This window comes from Engystomops pustulosus, chromosome 10 (genome assembly GCF_040894005.1).
Source record: "Engystomops pustulosus chromosome 10, aEngPut4.maternal, whole genome shotgun sequence".
Taxonomy (NCBI): domain Eukaryota; kingdom Metazoa; phylum Chordata; class Amphibia; order Anura; family Leptodactylidae; genus Engystomops; species Engystomops pustulosus.
The window spans coordinates 27,552,057-27,577,631 of record NC_092420.1 but is presented as its reverse complement, the minus strand read 5'-3'; the positions used below and the strand labels follow the sequence as shown (position 1 = coordinate 27,577,631).

Here is a 25,575-nt window from a genome sequence, read left to right as displayed (position 1 = left end):
AAAACAGACAAGTGTATATGGAGTGTAACACCCCTGTACAGCTGCCGCCCTCCTGAATAAAAATTCAACAGACTTTATTTAAAAAAGTGACAGTTGTTATTACTGGAAATGTGCACTACAGATCCCAGCATGCTCTGCTCTCAGCTACATGCATGTACATGGACTGATCTCTCATCATGGAGCAGAGAAGATGGAGGAAGTGCACACTGGGGGTTACTGCTGCCCCAAATCTGTATCGTTGCTCCTGCCCATCATCTGGACCAGTATTTTCTACCCTACAGTAATAACTAGTACCAGCCCTGGTGTCATGCGAACCAACCCTGTTTACACGGTTGTAGAACCCGGTTGCCACGTGCGGTTTATGGCGTCATAGACCCGTTGCCCCCCGATCCTGGAATCCTCGGCTAGGACGGTCAGTGCGAGGCAGGTATTGGGGAGATTGGAGGCGCTGAGCACTTTCTTGCTGAATAAGCGTTTGTCCGGTTGGGCTTTTACTTTTGCTATTTATTTTTTTACAGTTTTTTTTTTTTACAGTTTTTGAGGTTTTTTTTGGATCACTCGCACACAGTTCATCTTTGTGTGTTGAGGAGGCGGCGGCCAAATGGCTGCTGCCGGAGGCAAGATCCAACCCCGGAGACACCTCCATCGTCCCGGGGGCCTTCCATACAGCCGAAAGCCTGAACAGCACCAAAGGCAGTCCGGCATTTTTGGACAACTTACCGCAGCGTTGGGCAGTATCGTGCCATATATCAAAAACCTGTTTGTAGCACCTAGACAGGAGCCTGGCCGATGCCTCCGACTGAAGATACCACCACCGCGTCCACCTGCACCTAAGACCTGCATGGATTTACAGGAGCGGAAGGATCCACCTGTACCGGAGCCCACCATAACATCAGGTGAGGTGCAGAGCCCTATCCCACATCCCAGGAGACCATCTTCCGGGAAGATACCATCTTACAGTCTGGTGGCAGAAGTAATATCAGCCATGCGCAGTGCGCCATATGCCACACCATCTCGCATGAAGGCAACTGCAGGTCATGTGTGTAACCCTCTGGTGCTTGGCGGTTATCTACCCCTGAGAAACCTGCTGACCACAGAGCGGAAAAACCGCCACAGATACTGTGTGAGGATTAGACACGGTTCTATATGGTGCCAAAACACTCGACCTCCAACACAGAGTGCATTCGGTGAGATAATGACCTTACGGCCCTAATAACATCTAGTGGTTGAGTCATCTTCAGTAACATCACGTGCCCCAGCTGCCGTTCTGACTGATATTCTGGTAATGACCTTGGCTTGTTAAATGGATTACGTTTTTGGACTGCTGCCTGCCCCGACCTGGACTGTTCCTCGCTTATGCATGTTAGCTGCCTGCCCTGACCTCAGCCTGATTATCGCTCAAGCATGTTAGCTGCCTGCCCTGACCTCAGACTGATCATCGCTCAAGCATGTTAGCTGCCTGCCCTGACCTCAGATTGATTATCGCTCAAGCATGTTAGCTGCCTGCCCTGACCTCGGACTGATTATCGCTCAAGCATGTTAGCTGCCTGCCCCGACCTCGGACTGTTTTTTGACGATGCATGTTTGCCGCCTGCCCTGATCTCGGCCTGTTTACTCGCACTCCTTTACTGCTGCCTGCCCCGACCAGTGCGTGAATTGTGCCTTTTTTTTTTTTTTAATTATAAAACAAGCCAAGTTTTTTCTTTTGTAAATGTTTCATGCCTATTTTGCTTTGCCACTGAGGTGGAGCAGCTCTCCATCTTTGTGTACTTGTACTGCTGCAGTATTAGGACTGACAAGTGTTCTCAGTCCTAGGACAGTAGCAGCTGTGACCTGTACAGACAGTAATATTCTGCAGATACCTCTGTATTGCTGGCTGTATACGCTAGAACTGATGGATCAGGCAGTCGGCCACCATTAGGGCAGTAACTGGACTTAAATGACCACTTGCTGCTTTAAGTGGGCACCAGACTCGTCATCCTCAGCAGAGTCAAAAACTCCAGTGCCTGCTTGTCACCCCATTCTACCCTCCCTGTCCAATACCTGCCCTCTTCTTCAAAAATGACCCTCTATACACACCTGTGCCCCCCCAAACCCCAATCTCCCCAAAGCAACACCCCTTTCAATACCCCTTCCCTACAATCCCCTTCCTACACCAAGAGTCCATCTATATTCCTTCCCCTACAAACCCCTGCAACCCATCCTAGTCCCCTGTTCCACTCCCCCCCCCCCACCTCCCAAAAACTACCTTTACATCTTTGTTCCCAATATCCCTCCACAGAGCACTGAGATCTTACCGTCCCTGTCACTATCCCCATTTATATGGGATAAGGCACCCATTTAGCAGAATAGTCACCCTAGTGACCAGTGCAGTGGAAGAAGGGGTCAGGTGTGGGGGATAGGCAATCAAATTGTTGCTAGGAAGAATATTATGGGTGGAAGGAAACCCCCATTACCTTGACCTGGTCGTGCATCCTCCCCTAACCCCAATGTACACCCCATTGTATGTGTTGTGTATGTCTGGATTGCCGCTTGAAGCTGATCCCTCCTCAACCACATCAGAGTCACAGAAATCACAGAACTGACGGCTCAATGTTATAAGATCTCAGCCTCCAGAGCATAAAGAAAGCATCATCCCTAAGTCCTCCTCTAAAGATCTACCAGAGTCAAGACCAACCACTAAATGTTGTCCTCCCTGACGTCCTCACCAACCTCCTGCAGCTCTGAAAGCCTTGAAGACACTGAGGCTCCTGTCCCATCACATGAGAAAGACATCAGAGAAGACAAAGTCAGGAGAGGACAGCGGCCGTGTGCTGGGGGTAAGTCTGGACTTACTGTGATTTTGTCCTTATGTGTTTCAGTGAAAATCCACAACATCTGATATTCTACAGATCTGATCCGATGTATCTGTGGATGGAAACTTCTAAAGTCTTATCCATTCTGCTTCTATGGCAAATGCTGCAGATTTTCCTTCTACAATTCCACAGCGGAATATCTGCAGCATTTCCCTCCCATGTGGATGTATTCTTACACCTCCAATGGGTCATCCATAGGGGGCGCCGTCACTACCAACATTTGGCATAACATGTGTGACCTGAGTGTAGCTGTGATCATCCATAATCTATTACCTCAACCACTTCATTGTCTCCATTCATTTTCCATCCACTTCTATCTTTCTACACACATAGAAGGAGGAAGATTCCCATCATCCGCTTATGGCCTGATGACCCAGTCAGACAGTCAGCAGTCATACAGGAACCTGTATCCATCAGAACCGGCTCCAGAATCTTCAATTCTGAAAAATCATAGAGAAGAGGAGAAGTCCAGTTACAGGTGATACTATGTGACTGTATATGAGGCAGTGTCCTCAGTGATGGCCGTAGCTCCTGCTGCTGGATATAACACCCATCGTTCTATCTTATCCTCCAGCTCCACATTGGGAACCCAGAAATACCTCGCTCCCTGAGAAATCATCACATGACATAACTGCGCTGCTGGATGAGGGTGAGTAGCAGTATGTAAAAAATATTACATTTGTAAATTGTGTGGATTTGGTGAAATCTGATGTACTTTGCCTTCTCAAATCCAGCACCTCAGCTCTGGTCCTCCCTGATGGTCCCTGCTCCCTGCTCTGCAGCGATGATATATGTGCAGGAGACAACAGCAAAGAATCACCGGCCTCAGCAGAGATTACTGATGAGGCCAGTGATTTGTAGCTGATGTCTTGTGCACAGTTTTCTTCATTGGTGACCAGGTCTCCAAACATTAGGAACGCTGCTTTCTTTTCCACTATGAGTAATGTCAGATCACATGAGGCTGATGGTGCAGACTTTACCCCTTTAATTATAGAGCAGTAAGAAAATAACCCAAATCCATGGACACATTGGTGATCCGTAATATCACACATGACCAGTAGAGGGGGCTATGTGCTAGTGAATGTCCATACTACATCCAGGCAGATCCATGACCTCCATCCTTATTATATGGGAGGGTATCCTAATACAATGTCATCTGTGCTTTAGGATTCGGTGCAGAGACACGACCCCATCCTGACCGCGTGCTGAGAGAAAGCTGAGGAGGATGACGGACGGCGCCTCCACCTGGAGGATCAGAGAAATACAGAGATGACTCAAATAAACTAAACCTTGCAACAAAAACTCTTTTAGTTTTTCTTCACAAGATTATGCATTGGGCCCAGCAGCCTCTGGGTAAAGGGGGTCATTGTAATGTGCAGTATGAGGGAACCACAGGAGCAAACCCTGCTGAACCCAAACCGCTACACAAGGGTCGCGTGGCCGAACCCAAACATCGGATTCCAGTCATCTCTTTCTTGTATGTCCTACATAACATGCTCTATGAGGAGTGAAAGCCTTACACTTACACACTCGGCAATTCAGCTCCATAGAGATTAATGGAGCAGAACAGTCTTGCGCGGCATTCTGCTCTATTAGTCTGAGGAGCGGTGAGGGGTTGCTCGGACCCCTTGTTCTCGCGATTTGCAGGGATCTCAGCACCGAGACCCCCACTGATCAGCAAGTTACTAACTTGCCTTCGTGGGAAAACCCCTTTTAAGGCTACATTCACACTGGTGCTGCCCGCGGTACCGTAGCACGGCAGGCAACGTCAGCGCGCGGGGAGAGGAGCAGGAGGTGAGTGTAGCTCACCCACGCCCTCCTCCATAGGGATGTATGGCGCACGGTGCCGTACCATGGAGAAAGATAGGACATGTCCTATCGTTTTCCGGGGTACGGACGTGCAGCACCGTACCGCTCCCGTAGGGCGCCGTGCGCCTATTGCCGTCTATGGGGGACGTATATCGGCCGTATATACGTCGGCGGTATATACGTCCCCCTTGCGGCAGTGTGAATACAGCCTAAGGATATGGCTTTAAAAGGCAAAATAAAGACTTATGAAAGGGCTCAAATTTCTCTGAAGCTTATTTTTATTTACAGACAGCAATCCAAATCCTATCACATAATTCACCACAAGCCCATTCTATGAGAGACACATTGAAATATGACATTACATTATGCAGCTGCATTATTACATGTGATGTCACAGTCTGTGGCATGATGCATGAGGCTCAGTGTAATCCCTGCTCCCTCTATAGGAGCAGCACTGGAGGGCACAGCTCCTGCATCAGCCTCAGTACTGAGCATGCCCGAAGACACGGCTAATCAATCCAGATCACAGAGCAACCAATAGCAAGAGCTGTAAGACCTAACCAATCAACGCGTGCGTTCCACAGATCCCGGAAGTGAGTGTACATGTGTTGTCGCTTAGGCTGTGCAGTGTGGAGGTGACAGCTCCATGTAGGTGTTAGAGTGGGCACAGGTCATGGCTCTGCCAGCTATCCAGGGCACTGGCTACCACTTCCGTAGGATCCTCAGCTATTTTCCCCAGGATATCAGCCTTGCCTTTGCCTATGGATCAGCAGTGTTCAAGCAGATTGGGGCTGCCCAGAGCAATGCCAAGGTAAGAGGTAAGAGGTGAGGGGGGATGCCGAAGGTAAGAGGTGAGGGGGGATGCCGAAGGTAAGAGGTGAGGGGGGATGCCGAAGGTAAGAGGTGAGGGGGGATGCCGAAGGTAAGAGGTGAGGGGGGATGCCGAAGGTAAGAGGTGAGGGGGGATGCCGAAGGTAAGAGGTGAGGGGGGATGCCGAAGGTAAGAGGTGAGGGGGGATGCCGAAGGTAAGAGGTGAGGGGGGATGGCAAGGTAAAAGGTGAGGGGGGATGCCGAGGTGAGGGGGGATGCCTGTAAAGCAGATCCTATACTAGACCCCTCATCTATACAGATTCTCCCAACTATACTGATTTCTATTCAGGCCACACCAGAAAGATTTTCAGAAGACTTAATAAGAATAATTCAGTGTTGGACCTCAGATCACACAGGCTGCAGCCACTCTATGTCCCACATTTACTAAAAACAGTGCAGTCTGTACTATATGCAGTTTGCCTGTGTAGTGCGAAGAGGGCACCAGATCCAGGATTTCTGGCACCCATTCTTCATGAATCTGGCACCCCTTGCACTGCTCCGACAGAGTGAACCACTTTTTTTTTTTTTTTTTTTTGTTAACATGGGGCGGTCAACCCACCTCTTTCGGACTTTGCATTTTAAATCTGGCACTGGAACACCCGCCTCAGTGCAGGAATTAGTGTCGGATGAAGAATATTGCAGCTGCACTACAAAACTGTTACGGGCAACACAAATGTGTCGCAGACACTTCTTAAATACCTGTGCAAGCAGTTTGCACCTAAAGGAGTGGGCAAAGTCAGACAAAAAACTGACGCACGGCCCTTAGTAAATGTGGCGTAATGACTAATCTCTATTCACCTCTATATAGCTGAGGTGAAATACCAGCACAGACCACCAGGAAATCTACCACCAGGATGAAGGATTGTAAAACAAGTACACTTGCATGGTGGTTTGTACCCCTTCTGGCAGGATCATCTCTTCTTTTAGCTTCCTTTGCCCTTGTTTGTATGAAAAAAATACTTAAAAATTGTGCAAATGACCCTGCGTGGCTCCAGGGTCTGTAAAAACCTATGCAGCCTGGAGCCTTGCAGGCTATTTTACATAATTTTAAAAGCCTTTTTTTGTATAAATCAGGGCATAAGTATCTAAAAGAAGAGGAGAGAGGGGGCACACACCAGTATGGCAATGTGCTTGGTTTACAATCCTTCATCCTTGTAGTAGATGTCCTTTAAAGGGGTATTCTCGTCTGGGCACTCACATTCAGTTTTATAAATTTGCCATGTATAAACATTTCTTCAATTAGATGTTATTAAAAAAAATGTTCCTGTGTGAAGATAATTTCTCATAAATGTAGTCATTCTGTCCCTTAGAAACGAGATAGCTTCTTAGGATACGGCCACCTCTGCTGGAGGGATTTCACAAATAACTGCATGTCCTGTAGCCGTCCTGTAGTAATGATTGCTGAATCCAGGTGGTCAGGCAGGACTCAATAGCGCATGTCTGGCCACCGCTGCCAAAATGTGAGGTGGTCGTAACCGAGGAAGCTATCTCGTTTCTAAGGGACAACATGGCTATGTTTATGGGAAATTATCTTCACACAGGAACATTTTTTTAATAACATCCAATTGAAGAAATGTTTATATATGGAAGATTAGTGAAACTGAATGTGTGTGCCCAGATGAGAATACCCCTTTAATGGCAAGATACTTAAATGATGAACTGGTCTACACTTATTGAAAATTATGCAGCTGCATCCACACTGATACAATAAAAAACCTAAATATATTACTTTGATTTTCTTCAGTCCCATATATGTCACTGTGACGGAGCTCAGAAGGGTTTGCTAGGATTTCAGTATTGATGTACATGAGTATCACATTGTAAGGGTCCAAGGACTGAGACCCGCCTATCTTACTTGAACCGACCCCAGATCAGAGGCTGTATATATGATTTGGGGCTCATGCACTGCATGATTGATAGTCTGTAACGATTATATCTATAATTTTCCTTCTGTTTTGTGTTGTCCGATGTTTCCACAGATGAAAGCAGTTTTCACCTTATCCACTAGATGGCGCCATAGCCTATGTATAAAATTCTGGGTCATGTCCAATGATGTATTACACTCATTACAATTAGCGTTTACCATGAAGCCTTCATCATCTTCTTAATAGCTCAATTATTCCATGTACAGAGGCCGCCTCTAGCATGAACATATCAGATCAGAGCTGCAGAAGGTTTCAGATTTAGAATTCGGCTTCTCCTTTGGTGTAAAATATCAGCATTAAAGGGGTTTAGGAGGAAAATTTTTGCAGGGGAAATAGAAAAAAATAAAATTAACTTACACTGGGGCTACTTTCACACTTTGTATTTTGGGAATGTGCAGTGTGTTTGTCAGTAAAGTGGCTGATGTACACATTGAAGTGCCCATAGACATATACTGGCAGGCAGAGGGCTCATTTTGGTGCCCGTCTGCTCGGTATACATTATATTCCTCAGGAAATACTGGGTGATGTAGTTCAGAACACTGCAGAATATAACGCTAGGGGTTGCTGTTAAAAAAAATGTCTAGTGGTGGCCTTGTATGGTGTCCATCCCCGGCCTCCGCTGTACATATACTATGGGTATTCCCCAGTATTGTTACTTTCCATCAGGTGCCAAACAGGAGGACCTATCCACTATATAGGTAAACAGTTTGATACGTCCTAGTCCTCCCTTGTGTGGAATCCTAACAACATATCCTTACAACAAAGGGTAAAAATGTTTTAGCCTTGTGTGAATACAGTCATATGTGTGATCTGGGAACATTGTATTTAATAAAATCATATCACAGAAAGATGATCCCCCTACATGTAGAAACACTTTGCCAGAATTTTATACCTAATGGAGATTCTTGCCATCAGATTTACTCGATCTTGATGATTTCCTTCCCCTAGAACATGGTGGACTTTGTCTTTGCGGTGGACGATCCTATCACGTGGCATACGATGAACCTGATGCAGAACCGAAGTCACTACTCTGTGCTAAAATATCTGGGACCAAAGAAGATAAGTACTGTACAGAACAAGTATGGCGCTGGGGTCTATTACAACACTCTGGTCCCGTGTGATGGGAAGGTATGTGGAGGAATCTGCATAATATTGGACTATCTCTGGGGAGATATATATCTCTATATACAAGTAGCCAAATAACTGTAAAGAATAACATTGCTATTGAGGCTTTCAGGCCATAACCCTTTTATAGGAAGAAGTGAGCTTGTGGCTCTTCTAATTATGTTACTTTGATATTTGGGAGTCTTGCATTAAAATCCCCAGCTCACACATCTTGAGAAAATTGCCTGAAATATTTGAGGCATCTCTGAAGTAGGTTGAGAGTGCTGAGAGGAGATTGTCCCTTGACAGTGAGGGTAGAGGGAGTACTTCCCCATGTTTCACCATATTACTTCTTTATTTCTCTAATGCAGAGGTCTCTCTTCCAGGTGATAAAGTATGGGATTGTGAGCACTGACACCCTGATTGAAGATTTACTGCATTGGAAAACCCTGTATATCGCTGGCCGCTTACATAAACCTGTAAGTCCTGAAGAGTTGTTACAATTGTTACCCATACCATAAAATGATAGGAGCAGTCAGGGCAAATTCACACAAATGCATAGGAGAGCATGGCGCATGGGAGAGGAGGAGGGGGTGAGCTCTGCTCGCCCCCGCCCCTCTCCATAGAGGTATTTGGCGCACAACGCCGTAAAACGGGAAAAGTTAGGACATGTCTTAACTTTTCCCGGGTATGGAACGATACGGTGCCACACGTGTGCTACACCGTACCGCTCCATACTACGCCCTGCGCCCATAGCCGGTCTATGGGGGACGTATATATGGAGGCCATATATACGTCCCCAATGGTCGTGCAGATTCACCCTAATACTCTTAAGGAATCTGTGTTGCCATATTGTGCACCAATTGTTTTTGATAATGATGTTTTAGCATCTTTACACATAATGCCTCCATTATCAGATGTAATCCACTCTCCTACTTGTCACCAGAATTTTAACCCATTATACCAGCAATACCTTCTGGTAAAGGGTTAAAAGACATCCCCATTTCACCTAAAATTATCTGCCACTGTACCTTAATTACAGCAGATTAATGATATGCATATGAGTAGACACGAGTCAACTTCTGAAGAGAAGAGTCAGGTTTTCTCCCTGGCTGCCAGTGAGCCACGCCTCCTTTTTTGATTGACAGCTCAGTGTCTCTTCAGATCTTGGCCTGAGCAGTCAGGAAGTCCTCTCCCTGTCTTTACCAGAATACTGTCCCTGTCACTTCATGGTGAAATTAGCAGTGAGCACTGTGTGGGGAAACTGCTGATCTTGTCCCATTTCATACATCCCGTGGTGGTGGTGGACGAAGCCAAAAGGTAGTGGGCGGGGATAACATAGACAGGAGGGGGCAAAAGTTTGGGCAAGGCTTTTAATGGTGGGAGGAAATGTAAGCTGGGACACCGGCGCTGAACTTTTCACAGTGGAGGCGAGTAAGGTTTATTTTGCCTGTTTTTGATAAGCACAGGAGCCACAATGGAAGCACACCGGGGGTCCCACTCTCACAAATTGATGGACAGCATGCATCCTCTCAACAGTATGGGAGCATTGGAAATTGCTGAGCACAGCGCTTCACTATCTCCAGCATTTACATCCACTCTCTAAGTGTGCTGGACATATCCCAGGCCTGTGCTCAGCAATTTTCTCCCATTATTGCTGGGGATCCCAGCAGTCAGACCCTTACCGATTGAATGTTATCCCTTGTCCACATAAGTGGTATCAAGATAAAGTTTTTAACTAAGCTTAAAAAATTCCTTCTCCTCTTGTGTTGGCTGTTGGGAAAAGGGTTAGAAAGGCATAAAAGAGCGATAATAAGTATAATGGTAACAGCCTCACTAACTCCCCACCTTCTTCCTCTGCTCCTATTAGGTTCCTACTTGGGTCCCTGCTGGTTTCCATATACTATGACTAATGATCGGGTTGGGTCACATATAGGGTTTGGGGTTTTTTGTTCATTAAAGGGGTAAAGAGATTCACATGCAATCATCTCCTAAACCTGTCAGCCTTTTTGGTGACTTGGTTATGGAAAGAGGGGATGGAGCTACTTATCGCCTATCCACAAGAATAATGGCCATCATATATATGGAGCAGCAGATCACAAAGGTGCATTACCCTTCATCTCCATGGGACTTATGGAGATGTTGGCGTCCAGCTCTCACCATTGTATGGCACTTCTATAAAGATGAATGAAAAAGCAGTCCAACTGTGCCACATACACGGCACCACTGTTCCATGCACCATGATAGATTGGGTTATCCAGAAACCCTGGCAGTGAATCTGATGATATCAAAGTATCATTGGACATGATGGTGACCTTGGCTATACTGAAGCTGTGGTCGCCTATATCACTATAGCTGATCTATATGCAGTCAGTGTTCACATTCTCCACTAGAGGGCATCATATCCTATGTATAAATTCTAGGTCGCGTCCAGTAATGGGTAACATTAATTACTATTAGTTTTCACTATGAAGCCTTCATTTCTCTTCTTAATAGCTCAATTATTTCATCTTCAGGAGTTGCCCCAGGGATGAACGGATCAGATCACAACTGCTGAAGGATTCTCTTTGGTGTAAATTCCCAATATTAAATCGGATGTCATTTAGCATCTATATGTGTCATGTGTGATTGCAGCCCCATCCCCTCCAGTATCTGGCAGCTTTCATGTCTCCATATAATGTGAGGTTTCATCCTGTGCATTATTGCTTTGTACAGGTGAAGATTCTGCTGCAGAAAGAGAACGGTCGTCTCCAAACCGCACTGACCACCAATCTGAAGAGTGCTCTCACTGCCTCCTTCCTCATGTTACCCGAAAGCTTTACCGAAGAAGACCTCTACCTGCAGATTGCTGGCCTCTCGTACTCCGGTGAGACTTTGTTATGTTATTCTACAATATTGTATGATATATCTTGTGATCTCAAGGTCCCAGCAGTGATATCACAAAGAATTGGGGTCCGTTGTACCCCCAAATCAGTAGATCAGTTGGTTGCACATGCGCTGACTCCCCTATTTAACTATATGGCACTACTGGACCCCTGTTCTCCTGGTCTGTGCGAACCTCCCTATCGACCAGCAAGTTATCCCATACCCTGTGGATAGATGTTACCAAGATAAAAGACTGTTTGCAAATGAGCCTGAGGGGCTCCAGGCTCCATTAATAAATATGGAGCCTGGAGCCTCTCAGGTTCATTTGCATACAGTCCTTCATCTTGCTGATGCCGTTTTTGTGTTTCCGTTTTTAATTCCCCTCCATCAAAAACATTTTTTTTTTTTTAATTATTCCATAAACAGAGATGTACGAGGGTTTTTTTTTTTTTTTTGCTAAACAAATTGTACTTCCTAGTGACTGTACTAAATGAACTGTACTGGGGAAAAATAAAAAAAAATTCTTAATACATTTAGCCATTTTCTTGTAAGCTCCATTTTTTTAGTTTTTTCTTTTTCACTGTGCACTTCAAATGACACCTCTACTGTTTTCTTTGAGTTAATACGATCACAGGGATACAAAATTTCCTTAGGTTTTATTGTGTTTTAGTTGATTATTAAAAAATGAAAACCTTTTTGTACAAAGAAAGCTTCTTAATTTTACCATATTCTGGTGCCAGTAATGTTTTCTTTCTTTGGTTTACGGAGGTGTGTAAGGTGTCATATTTTTTTGCGGCATGAGCTGATGTTTTCATTGTTCTTCTTACGGAAACTTTACAACATTTTGACCAGCATACATCCAATGATAGTACAGGCTTGCAGTGTATGTGGATTTTTCGGTGGATCTTTAACTCACTGGATCCCCGTGAATGCCAGGTCCTGGAGTCTCATAAACACTCCAGGCTGTTTCGGGAAAGGATTGTCGCTTTGCGATCAACGAACACCACCAAGATGGTGGTGCCCAAGTAATCGTGGGTGTTTTACAGCAAACACCCAGGCTATATTAAGAGAGCTCAGCCCGAGATGGCTCCATACAGCCTGAGAGCTCAGCCAGAGACGGCTCGAAACTGCCTCGTGACATTACGTCACATGTTGTTGTTTTTGTGCTTTATTTTATCATTGCCGATCTCTATACAAAGGTTCAGTAGTGATGTCACATACACAGTGTGCACCTTCAACCCTAGCCCAATGTGGGGTACTGCATGCTGTCTGCTGTTGCTTTGGTTCAGTGTGTATGTGGTGCTTAATCACAGAAAAACCCTTTTATGATTCGTACTATGGCGACACGGTGGCTTATTGGTTAACACTACAGCCTTGCAGCGCTGGGGACCTGGGTTAAGTCCCAGGGTCAACATCTGCAAAGAGTTTGTATGTTCTCTCCATGTTTGCGTGGGTTTCCTCCAGGTCCTCCAGTTTCCTCCCACACTCCAAAACATACTGGTAGGTTGATTAGATTGTGAACTCCATGGGGACAGGGACTGTTTTGGCCATCTCTGTGCAGCGCTGCGTAATCTGTGTGCGCTATATAAATAAAGGAATTATTATTATTCATCTTTCCTCTTTCCTTAGAAGTTATCCTAAATGATAACTGTAGCATCGCTGCACAGTAATATCATGATGAACAGATGATGCAATGTTCTATTGTTATGGTTACAAGATTTGCTAGAACATAAGATTGAATTATGGATTAAATTGAATTTTAATAATCTCCGCAAATTAAAATTTGTTGTTGTGATTTTCTCCTTTCATTACGGTGCAGATTTGTGTGGTGTGACCCCATCCTTCTCTTCTGATCCTTTCCCTTTAGGTGACTTCAGGATGATAATTGGTGAAGATAAGGCCAAGGTGCTAAACATTGTGAGGCCGAACCTTGAACATTTTCGGAAGCTTTATAGTAACATATTACAGGAGTGTCCCCAGGCTGTGTATAAGCAAGCGCATGGCAAAATAGAGGTAAAAGCTACAATGTGGTCTCCATATGAGATTGTAACGTGTATGTGGAAGACCAGCCAAATACAGCCAACGATATAGATGGACTTTAAAGGGCACCTACCACCTGAATGAAAGACTGTATGCAAATGAGCCTGAGGGGCTCCAGGCTCCATAGGTGTTAATGGAGTCAGGAGCCCCTCCAGCTCATTTGCAAACACTCCATCATCCTGGTGGTACATGTCCTCTAAGCTTTGAACCTTTAAATGCATTTTAAAATATATATTTTTTTCATTTTAGGTAGATAAGAGTCCGGAGGGTCAGTTTTTGCAGTTGATGAGTTTGCCAAAGCATTTACAACAGAACATCACGTATCTGGTGGACCAACCAGGAAGGAATCGGGACGTAGAAGAAGTATTGCTACAAGTAGCCCAGGACCCCGACTGTGGGAACGTGGTTCAGCAAGGTAGGAGCTGGATAGTTACATTCATGTGGAGGTGCTATGCTAATACCCCTTAAAGCTTTTCAGCCGAATGGCACAACCTTGTATAACATAGCAGTTGGTGCAGGTAGGAAAATTGTGATAACAGATGAGAAGTGTAGAAGTGTCATAGTTTTCGGGAGTTTTGACACTGGGTTTTATAAACCAAATGAACCTTTACATGAACATGTTTTGACATAATTTTCGGAAGTTATTTTTCTGCCATAGGATGACGCTACATAAGTATTTATCAGCGTCCATAGTAGCTCCGGGTCCTAAATATCCTTTCCATCACCTCTGTGGCAGAAGAACAGGACCGTCTACTTCTGTTTCCAAAAGGCATTCGTTTCATCAGCCCATTCACTTACATCCCTTCATCCTGACAAGAGGTCCATTACTCTCTGTTGTTTGCCCCGGGGGCCCCATATTGTCATGTCCATAGATATGACAGAAAGAAGGGGGCCTAGAGGGGTTATATTACTGGGGGGGTCAGGCGACTCCTGATCAGATTATAGCATCTCGCGTAGATATGTCATAAATGCTGAAGACCCCTTTAAAGGGAACCGGTTACTAGATCTTACCCCATTAACCCTTACATGCGCGAGAACAATATAGTAGGTCGTAGTGAGTGCTGCTTTTGCACACATCGACTTACTATACTATTTTATTGATCACACAGGCTCATAAACAGAGCCCATGCGATCGGAGCAGGAGAGTTACATATACTGAAAGGCCTCCCGCCACAGCAGCCATGGTTGATACACTCACCGATAAAGCCCTTTAATCCCTTAGACCATACTGACTGTAGCGTCTATTAAAGAGGACCTGTCACCCAGAAAATGACCCCCACCAAATGTGCCCCCCCATATTCCTCTCCCCTAACCCTCTCCCCTTTCTCCCCAGCCAGTTTTTAAAAAAATGTATGTGTGGTAAATTAATTTTAAACCGATCCGACCTCTTACTAAATAAGAGGTCGGATTCTCGTATCTTGTGTCCGGGCAGTCGGCCTTATTCATGAGGGGGCCGGCCGACACACCCGCAGCACGCAGGGGCAGGGGCGTGCTGGGGGTGTGTCGGCCGGCCCCCTTATGAATAAGGCCGACTGCCCGGACACAAGATGCAAGAATCCGGCCTCTTATTTAGTAAGAGGTCGGATCGGTTTAAATCAATTTGCCACACATACATTTTTTTTTAAACTGGCTGGGGAGAAACGGGCTGGGCAGAGGATTATGGGGGGGGGGGGGCACATTTGGTGGGGGTCATTTTTGGGTTGACAGGTCCTCTCTAAGCTCAATAGCTATCCCTTCCTGCATCAGCACCCACCGTGTCACAATCTATAAATATAATCTTTTTATTTAATCTGCTAAGTGAGTGACAATCCCCCCAAAAATATATGGGGAAAAATGTGGTTGTTTTTATTTTTTGTAATCTTGTTTTTAAAAAAAAAAAAAAAAAAGTTACAAAATGTGATCAAAAAGTAGTACAAACCCCCTAATGGCACCAATGAAAATTACATCATGTAATAAAAAAAAAAAGGCTTGTGTTGCAAACACTAATGATTTATTCAGAGTAGTGTTTCCATTGTATAACACCAGCAAAATATATATAAGTTGGATATTGTACGAATCATATTGGCCCACAGAATAAAGATAAATTATTAATAAGACAAGATGAATGGTGCAATATTCAAAATTAAAAAGTAAATGCCTAAATGAGGGGGGGGGGGGGAGGTTCCATCTTCTCAAAAAAAAAAAAATCTGTGAAATTCAATTAATAAAGGATACGCTCCCCAATCCTCCATAATCTACAACTTGTCCTTAACCAACGACATATGTGAAAAAATATAAAAAGTTACAGCATTTAGAATTCAACAGGAAGAAGTGGCCTATAAGGATGGAACTACTTACATCAAGCATGTGGTTCTGTAATCTACAAAGACTAATATACAGCCCATTACTTTAGAGCTGTCTGAAAAATAAGATTCTTATCTTTAATATGACACCAGCAGCATGTTTTTAGGGACTACAGAACCAAAGATAGAGGTGCCTGAATTTATACTATCCCTATATCCTCTTGATTCGTCTCGGGCAAAACATGACTCTTCTCTGCTCATTTTCACAGATCTTTTAGAGATCTTTTATGGGTAAACCGGCAAGATTTTACATAATAGAGGGAATTCTAGAAAATTAATTTCATAAACCGTCGGGGGACTAGTAGTATAATGGTGTAAAATCTGGTGCCAGGTTCCCTTTAAGAAGCTTGATTCCAAAGAAATCCAGTAAGTAATTTGTGAATGTACTATCACACGTGGATCTGTGAATGAGAGGAGTAACATCTGTTTTCTATTTCTCTCCAGCTTTATTTGGCATTGTGAAATCTTCCAGTTTGAGTCAAAGCGCTAAAGGAGTAGTGACTGCTGGTAAGAGCTCCACATCCAGCCCTCTGATCACTGTACATGCATGCTAAAGAAGAAGTAGAAAAGACAAGTTACAGGGGTTTTATTTGTTCCAACCCTAATTTTACAAATTAATTGCTGGGAATAAGCAATTACTTTCTATTTGGTGTCCGGGGGGATCGCTAATCCTTTATAGGACACTTCACATTGATTGAAAGAGCAACACCTAAAAGGGTATGTTCACACCTGCGCTATGACATGTGGGGCATCCAGCCCAGAGGACATGTCACTAATTTATATGTTTTTTTTCTTGTCTCCTATTGGCTACGATGGGAGGGAAATTTGGGCAGAGATTTTTCATCATGATCTATCGTGTGTGCAGGGGCGTAACCACAGGGTTAACAGTGTCGGGCATCTGGGTTATTGTGTGTGTATATATGTTGTATGTCTGTATATGGTAATGTATGTATATGTGGTGTGCATATATTATGTTGTATGTCTGTATATGGTAATGTATGTATATGTGGTGTGCGTATACTATATGTTGTATGTCTGTATATGGTAATATATGTATATGTGGTGTGCGTATACTATATGTAGTATGTGTGTATATGATGTATGTATATAAATGTTTGTATATAGGAGTGTATAAATGTATGTGATTGTAACTCGCATGTGGGAGTGTACAAATGTGTGTGTGTGTATATATATATTATATATTTATTTATTTATTTTTCTTAGTGGGAAGGGAGTCCCCATGCAGAAGTCTGCTATGGAGCCCTGCCTCTCCTAGTTACGCCCCTGTGTCTGTGCATGCCCTTTGTAAAACACCAGCAACAGCTGGTATCCCAAACACCTCTGCCTCGTGGAGGACAGTCACCCATTGTCCAGAAGATGTGCAGTGAAGGAGGGTGTACTGTCCTCTGCTTCACACCCTACCAAATTCACATTTGTATCCATCTCATTGGCTGCTTATATTTGGGACCCTAAACCCCTGGGTCTTTTTTCAGAACCATTTGTCTATTGATTTGTATATGTGATTGGAGCGTTTATAGTAACTCTCTTTCCTGTATTAGTGATTGCAACACTGGGTAAGTTGTGCCAACTTCTGCTGTGGATTTACCATGTAATCCCGGCTCATAGGAGCTACAGGTGTCAGCCGGCTATACCGTCTCTGTAGTGCTGGGGCAGAGCTATGTTCCTAGTACGTATGTGGAAATCTATGGATAAACTGGCAATTAGATGTTACTACATGTTTTATCCACTTGATGCTAACTGCATGACTATAGAAACAAACCGGGATTGCAACACTCCAAATGCCAATTTACCGTATATTCCGGCGTATAAGACGACCTGGTGTATAAGACGACCCCCCTACTTTCCTGTTTAAAATATAGAGTTTAAGATATATTCGCCGTATAAGACTACCCCTTTTACAACACATACAAAACACCGGTAAAAATTAAAAAAAAAAAACAGACTTGAATTTAACATGGTCCTTTTTTTAATGTAAATTCTTATGACATGCAGGTATATAGCATGAAAACTGTCGCTCATAAACATAAGGCATACAACAACAACATTACCATCGTCCATTTTACTGTAAATGTTACCATACTGTACCTTAAATTTTTATTTTATTAAATATTCCATGCCATGTACTCAGAAGTGGGAAAAAAATTCCAAATGCAATGAAAATGGTGAAAAAACGCATTTGCGCCATTTTCTTGTGGGCTTGGATATTACGTCTTTCACTGAGCGCCCCAAATGACATGTCTACTTTATTCTTTGGGTCGGTACGATTAAGGGGATACCAAATTTGTATAGGTTTTATAATGTTTTCATACATTTACAAAAATGAAAACCTCCTGTACAAAAATAATTTTTTTGATTTTGCCAAATTCTGGCGCTAATAACTTTTTTATACTTTGGTGTACGGACCTGTGGGTGGTGTCATTTTTTGTGAAATTTGATAATATTTTCAATGATATAATTTTTAGGACTGTACGACCTTTTGATCACTTTTTATAGATTTTTTTTATATTTTTCAAAATGGCAAAAAAGTGCCATTTTCGACTTTGGGCGCTATTTTCCGTTACGGGGTTAAACGCATTGAAAAACCGTTATCATATTTTGATAGATCGGGCATTTTCGGACGCGTTGATACCTGATGTGTTTATGATTTTTACTGTTTATTTATATTTATGTCAGTTCTAGGGAAAGGGGGGTATTTTGAAATTTTAGGTTTTTTTATTATAATTTTTTTTTTTTAACTTTTTTTTATTTTTATTCTATTTTTCAGACTCCCTAGGGTACTTTAACCCTAGGTTGTCTGATCGATCCTATCATATACTGCCATACTACAGTATGGCAGTATATGGGGATTTTCCTCCTCATTCATTACAATGTGCTATCAGCACATTGTAATTGAAGGGGTTAAAACGAAATAGCCTCGGGTCTTCGGAAGACCCGAGGCTACCATGGAGACGGATCGGCGCCCCCGATGACATCACGGGGAGCGGCGATCCCCGGCAAGATGGCGCCGCCCATGCGCCGCTATCTTTTTGAGCCTGCCATCGCTGTGAAAACACCCGCGATCGGTGCTAGCAATATGCAGCAAAGACTTACCAGCTATGGAGAGGGCTCAGCCCGTGAGACCTCTCCATGCAGCGCGACCCGACCGCCGCCGTGAATACACAGCGGGCGGTCGAGATTACCGGCGTATAAGACGACCCCAGAGAAGACAGAAGATTTTTCTGTCTTCAAAAGTCGTCTTATACGGAATATATGTATTTTCTGGAGAAATAATGTGATGAATTACAAGCAGAGATGAGGCAAATTGATGCCCTTAGCAACTAGCCATTATTTTTGGGGCCGGTAATCAGGCAATGTGTCTGGGTCAGGCTGCTGAACCTAAACGCCGAACCTGGCCATCCGGTCCTCTCACCTCAAATTATAACAAAAGATGGTCCAGAATTGTTTTATAAGAGGTGAAGTACTTGCTAAAAGAGGGGAATAAGCTGCTACCAGACACCTGGTAAAGACTTCTCTGCCTTAAAGTGCACCTCTACCTTCAACAAACTTTAAAGAAATCAGTAGTCGCTGCGCTCTATGCCAGCGAGTGGCGACCTAGCTGCCGTGACTCCCTGCTTCCATGTAAAATATAGCAAAATATAGACCAAAGTTTCTTGAAGTCCTTTGTACTTTTGAAAAGTTTGTTGAAAAGTTAGAGACCATTTAAGAACAAAAGATAAGTTATGTGAAAAATCCGTCTGTCAACTCCTCCTTACAATATGTTCTGATCAAACATCAGGAATACATTGTATACACATTACAGGGCCAAGCAGTCATCTACATGGGTAGATTCAGTCAACACCAGTCTGCACAAAATATTTACAGAGATTTTCTATTTCTTCCTCCTCTTCTAAAAAGGAAGGGACATTTCCTGAGAGTTTAGTCCCAAAAAGGCCACCAATCTGTTATCCAGGACAGTTACAGAATCTCCCTATATATAAAAGGACTACATCATTGTGATTCTGAGTTCTCCACATGGGGTGGAGAAGAGTTGCACTAGGATGTCCTCTTCTGGATTTATTGATGTCCCTTAGTCCAGGAACATCAGCACAAGCATCTGGGTAAACTAACTAATCCTGTGGGACATCACTCAAACCAGGACACTCTAGTGTCTCCGCCCCTGTGACTCCTTTCAGATTAGCCATATATTGTGAGCTCTTTCTCTGAGTAATGCTAAATCTTTCAGCACACAAGAGGACATCATTTTGACTTAGTCACTGTCCTGGATTATAGGTCCATGAAGTTTTTTGGGTCCAACATGTCATGAAAGGTGACATTTTGGATACCGTTATAGGTTAACTTTCAGAAGGCCGTTCCGTAAGGTCTAGGATGTAAGATCTGACGTTCACATTGAAACTTTGCTTCATGTACTTAATGTAGAGCATAATAAGGAAATTGACAACCCCGTGTGTCCGAACTGGTGCAATGGTCTTCTTGACGGGAACATCCGTATTGGTATAAGTTTCAGTCAGTGCCGAACCTTCCAATTCCACTGTGTCATGATGCTCTGTATACCCCTGTGTCGTGCGCCATAGATCAGGCAGAAATTATCTTCTAGCTTTAGTCTGAAAATATGATCCATTACATTTTGTACTGTAAAGTTTTATGACTTTTGGGAAAGTTTCACATTTCCCTTTAAATTTGGAAATGTCATCAGTAATGTGTTGTACTAATTACACGGATCCTTCTGTGTCAACTGCAGGCAAAAGTCTCACTCTAGTAAGAATGATGAGTCATAAAATTCTTAATGAAATACAATGTACTTCTTGTTTTATACTCGTGACTTACATGGATTTATATTAATTATATGTGCCCCCTTCCTCCTCCTTCCTTTATCATTGACTATATTGTTAGTAAATGTGATATGTAGTTTTTTTCTTTCCATTTTTTGCTGTGTTGCCATCTGGAGAACTTGCTCTAATATTTTTCTTTTTAAAGAGCGTCCTAAATCCTCTTAGAACTAAAACATAATTTTGTGGGGAATCTTGTGAGTTTAGGCCTCTTGTACATGAACATGTGCATTTTCCGTATGTGCATTTGCTTGTAGCCAGTCTGACTTCGGCAGGTGAGCGCCCACAGGGCAGGAATTGGACCTACTCTATAGTTTATGGCGTGAATGCTGTGCATGCGCCGTGCCTCGCCGTACTGTGATCAAGCCCAACAAAAGGCTATGGGGGCCATAAGTAAGCTGCGGCTCATTCACTGCCTTAGCACAAGGTTGTGTGCATGAGGCTTTAAGGGGGTTGTCCCAAGTTTAGAAGTTAATTGATGTTGGTCCAGTTCATCCTACTGCTTGATCAATTAGTGAGGACAGATGCCCCATTCTCCGTGTTAAGGGGGTCCTGTTCTCATAATTGGTGGGGGTCTCAGCAGTCATGTTTTCATTACTAAACAGTATGGGGCAGTGATGATGAACCTATGGCAACGGTGCTGTAGGTGGCACTCAGAGTCCTCTCTTTGGGCACCCAAGTTGTCATCCCAGCACAGAGTTCATTAGAGTTCATCACTGGTTTAGGCAATAACGTCTAAACTTGGGATAACCCCCTTTAATGACCTACATTTTGTGTTTCCCAGTGATCTGTCATTTTAAAGAAAATCTATTTTTATATTTATGCAAATTAGGTTGGTGGTGCACAGGTGGTATGGCCAAAGTTGCTGGTGCTCCCATTTTATTCTGCATACTGTACCTGGAAGTGCAACCCAGCATCACCCTCTTACACAGAATTTTACATCCCCCCCATAAAATGAAGGCCTCATTCAGACGAATGGAGAAGTGAAGAGTTGAGTGCCGCTCACCCATCCCCTCTCCATAGAGAAGCACAGGGCTGGCACCGTAACACAGAAAAATGTTGTCATGGTGCGGTGAGACAACATGTGCACTGTGACCAGGCGCCATAGGCATCAATGAGGCCCGTATCCAGCCACAAATGGTGCAGCCGGATATCGGTCCCCATTACGTTCTTGTAAATGTACCCTAAAATGTAGAGAAAAGACAATGAATGCATCATCAGATTTGCTCCACCCACAATGCACCAAGAAACGAATTTACACGCAGATGAAAAACAGCATTTTCTCAAAAACAAAAAACCAGTAGGAAAAGGGAAAGCTTATAAAGTGCCCAGCACAATGTGTCCTAATTTGTGGGGTGATTTGATAAGATGGTAGACCCCTTATATGGAGTTATCCACTTTGGAAAATATCTTTCTCTCTGGAAGAGCCAGATTATAATCTGATCAGAGTAGTCCACGGCTGAGACCCTTATAAGACTAAAATCACACCCGTGTTGTGTAGCTTCCATTATTAATAGTGGAAAAATTGTGCAGCAATTTTTTTTTTTTTTTATACGCTATTAATAATGGAAGTTAACAGAAGATTCATTAAGATCCATGTGGAGCGGCAGGTGGGCCTTCCATTCACCTTCCGTTGTTCATTCCATTTAGCTCTCCTTGCCCCAATGCAAGTGTGAACTGAACCTTAGTAGAATGTAATCCTGTAGCAAGTGTTCAGTTACCCATCAGCTCCACCTACCTGAAGAATCGGACTACTTACACATACACAAGGTTTTTTTTTTTTCCAGCATTTTTTGCCTTGTAAAAAATTATATAAAAGCCATTTATGTGTTAACAATGGCCTATTTTTAGATAACGTAAATCTTTTATAGGCTGTTTTTTTTTTTTCTGGAATTTCTCAAAAGAAACTTCTCCCGGATAATTGAGCAACCCTGATTATGCTGTGGAACAAATGCCAAGGGAGCAAAAAATTCTGTAAACTCGTATTGACCAACATGTAAGATCTAGATGCGACCTCATTGACAGCAAAAATAAAGCTGGATACGCCCCAAAAACTTAATATATGCATCATATTTCCCATCGAATTGGCCAAATGGTTAATCAAGGATTAAATTGGAATAAGATATTCTATCCTCTAACTCGGGGGTCAGGAACCTTTTTGGCTGCGAGAGCCATGAACACCACATATTTTAAAATGTAATTCTGTGAGAGCCATACAATATGCACATGCCCCCCAGTAGATAGGTAGCCATAGCACATGCCCCCCCGGTAGTCACAGCAAAAAAAAAAAAAAGGGAATACTCACCTACCTGCTCTCCCTTCAGCAGCATCTCCTCACTCTTCTCTATGACCCAGACACCGCTGCCAATGTTGTTAAGACAATGGTGCCTAGGTCATAGAGAAGAGTGGATGGCGCTCTACTCTATGACACAGGCGCTGTCACCTAAGCAATGACGCGGCGATGGCACCTGTGTCACACAAAGGATACAGGCAGCAGTAACAACCCTGCGTGCATCCTTTGATCGGTGCTGTCTGTTTCTTAATCAATTATTTGTCTGCGAGCCAGATGCAGACATCAAGAGCCACATCTGGCTCCCGAGCCATAGTTTCCCTACCCCTGCTCTAACTAATAGATGAGTGACCCCTCTATAAACTCATATAGTAGCAATCACCTGCTGATCTACATGGATCCGGCGGACAAAGCCTCATATCATTCTCTGTACTGAGGACTACCTTAACAAGACAACTCCATTTAATACAAGATGGCCCAATTTACTAGACAATCTTAAAACTTTCTATATTACTATATAGATTATAAATTACTATAATGTATTACAAAGGTATAAAATAACGCCATCATTTCATCATTGGTGTTTATAGAGGAGTTTGATGTATACCTTGGGTGACCGCCAGTTCAGCTTCCAAATTTTGTAGACAAGACTTGCAGCATTGTCTGACTTCTGTGAATAGTCTGTGTCAACCAGTCATTAAACCTGCCCTTGGAAATCTCGCGCCAGGGGTTTTCCTAATTTCTAGGGGGTGGGGGCAGGGATAGGAATAAAAGAGAACCTGCTGGCCATGCTCTGGCTCCCGCTCCAGTGCTTTCAGTTTCTGGACTGCACCAGGCTGGTAATTCCAGCTGCACCAAGAACCTGCAAAAGCCAATGAAGTAGGCTCCTTGGACAAGTGGGCGGGACTTTCAGTCACCGTGGGAGGTAACTTCATTTGTTGTCCCCAGTTCTGTGGGTGTAACTCATTTGCCAAAGCGGGTCACATACCATTCAACAAGGTGCGATTCCAATAACCAGGACGATGGAGTACTGGATTGATGTGGGAGCCAGAGCAAGGTAAGTATGCTTTCTGTTGTGTTTTCTGTAGTATACAGAGGCCAGCGTAGTGGTCCATACCACACCCACCTTCCCACTAAAGTAAGTTTCAGGTAGTAGCAGGCACCAGGTTGTGGTCAGGATGGCACTGCTGGCCTCTATATACAAACACAAGATGGTAAAGAAGGGCGACGCTACGGCTCTATGGGAGTGGGCACAGAGGGAAGTATCAAAGGTTTATTATTTTTAATTCCCCTACCCCCCCCCCCCCCATCCTCCAGCCTAATATAAAAAATGGGAAAAAACATATATTCCTTGAAACCCCTTTAAAGAGCACCTGTTACCCCCCAAAAAATGTCCTAATTCAATTTTATCTGTATTATAAATATGATTCATTTAGTGTTTTTTTTCATCTTATTCCAGGAGTAAAGAAAACCATTTCCTATAGTGCAAAGAAGCTGTACAAAATGGTGCGGAGCCTGCGCAAACAGTAATTTTATTTGTAGTTTTTAGTATTTGATGATTTATATTTGGTTATTTATACAAATGACTTTTCTTCTATTAAACACTTTCATTGTTAAGTCCTTTTTGTGTTTCTTTACACAAACTTCCATGGTGGAAAGAACACATTGAAGTTTTGTTTAAGTAAAAACAAAATTAAAAATATATATATATATACACACACATACACACCGTATTTTTCGGACTATGAGGCGCACCATCAATAAATGCCTGCTAAAATGTCTAGGTTCACATATAAGGCGCACCTGATTATAAGGATGAATGACCAGCAGGTGGCAGACCTGTGCACAGTACAAGGCAGCTGTAAGTCCGGTTCAAATATAAGGCGCACCTTTGATTTCTGAGAAAATCTAAGGATTTTTTGGTGCGCCTTATAGTCTGAAAAATATGAGATATATAAGTAACAGTCTGAGAATAAGTCTCAATATTGGGGCAGATTTATCAAACCGTTTATGAATTCTGTAGAAATTTGTGGCAAAAGCTGCGTGCGACACATTCATCAAGGGAATAATAAAGTTTTTAGAAACTTTTCCCGAAAGTGGGTGTGGCTTATAAGCAAAAAGAGTGTGTGCCCAAAAGGTGGCAACAGTTTGGGGGAGTTCTAATGCAGTAAACTACACAGCGATAAATCTGGCGCAGCATGAGATTATTTGCGGCTCTTTTGAGACATTTGCTCCAATGTTTGATGCAAAGTTAGACTAGACAGATTTCCCAAGTCTCCAATGCTAGTACATCTGGCATAGTTTAAAGGGAACCAGTCTCTAAATCTTAACTCCTTAAAGGGACTCTGGAAACACCCACCAGAGCCTCTCGGGCTCAATAGCATAATTATTTTAGAAGGAAGGAGGATATGGATAACACATATAAGATGATTACCACAGTCACGGTCCCTGGTTTTCAGGATGGATTTTGATGGCAGATTTCCTTTAAACTACTAGCCTCCTCAGGTGGGGTATGAAATGTCTACAATTCCCTCTTTTATGTGATAATGAGCAGAAAAGAGTCATGTTTTGATTAAGATGAGTCAGGTTTAAAGGCTGCAGGAGGAGCATCACTTCAAACCATATCT

General features: G+C 43.3%; 1 protein-coding gene and 1 long non-coding RNA gene across 3 annotated transcripts; both read left to right on the top strand.

Moving 5' to 3' along the window:
* The first annotated feature begins 99 nt into the window (after positions 1-99).
* Positions 100-4,157, top strand: LOC140104499 (uncharacterized). Its single transcript, XR_011850341.1, has 4 exons — positions 100-2,819; positions 3,189-3,333; positions 3,430-3,504; positions 4,023-4,157. It is a non-coding gene; the product is annotated as an uncharacterized lncRNA (long non-coding RNA).
* Positions 4,158-5,110: 953 nt separating this feature from the next.
* Positions 5,111-24,565, top strand: TAMM41 (TAM41 mitochondrial translocator assembly and maintenance homolog). Of its 2 annotated transcripts, none has more exons than XM_072127314.1 (8): positions 5,111-5,257; positions 8,409-8,588; positions 8,951-9,043; positions 11,280-11,430; positions 13,297-13,442; positions 13,719-13,884; positions 16,256-16,318; positions 24,408-24,565. In XM_072127314.1, the coding sequence occupies exons 2-8, from the start codon at positions 8,412-8,414 to the stop codon at positions 24,476-24,478; spliced, it is 867 nt and encodes a 288-aa protein (XP_071983415.1). In that variant the 5' UTR covers positions 5,111-5,257; positions 8,409-8,411; the 3' UTR covers positions 24,479-24,565. The 2 variants fall into 2 exon arrangements, with proteins under 2 accessions (XP_071983415.1, XP_071983414.1); XM_072127313.1 differs by lacking the exon at positions 5,111-5,257 and adding an exon at positions 5,264-5,475.
* Positions 24,566-25,575: the final 1,010 nt, after the last annotated feature.

Excerpts from the sequence above, each read along its gene's own strand:
- TAMM41 (XM_072127313.1), top strand. The coding sequence starts at position 5,338 with ATGGCTCTGCCAGCTATCCAGGGCACTGGCTACCACTTCCGTAGGATC. Across the intron at positions 11,431-13,296 it reads TGCTGGCCTCTCGTACTCCG|GTGACTTCAGGATGATAATT; the intron begins GTGAGACTTTGT and ends CTTTCCCTTTAG. Across the intron at positions 13,885-16,255 it reads TGGGAACGTGGTTCAGCAAG|CTTTATTTGGCATTGTGAAA; the intron begins GTAGGAGCTGGA and ends ATTTCTCTCCAG.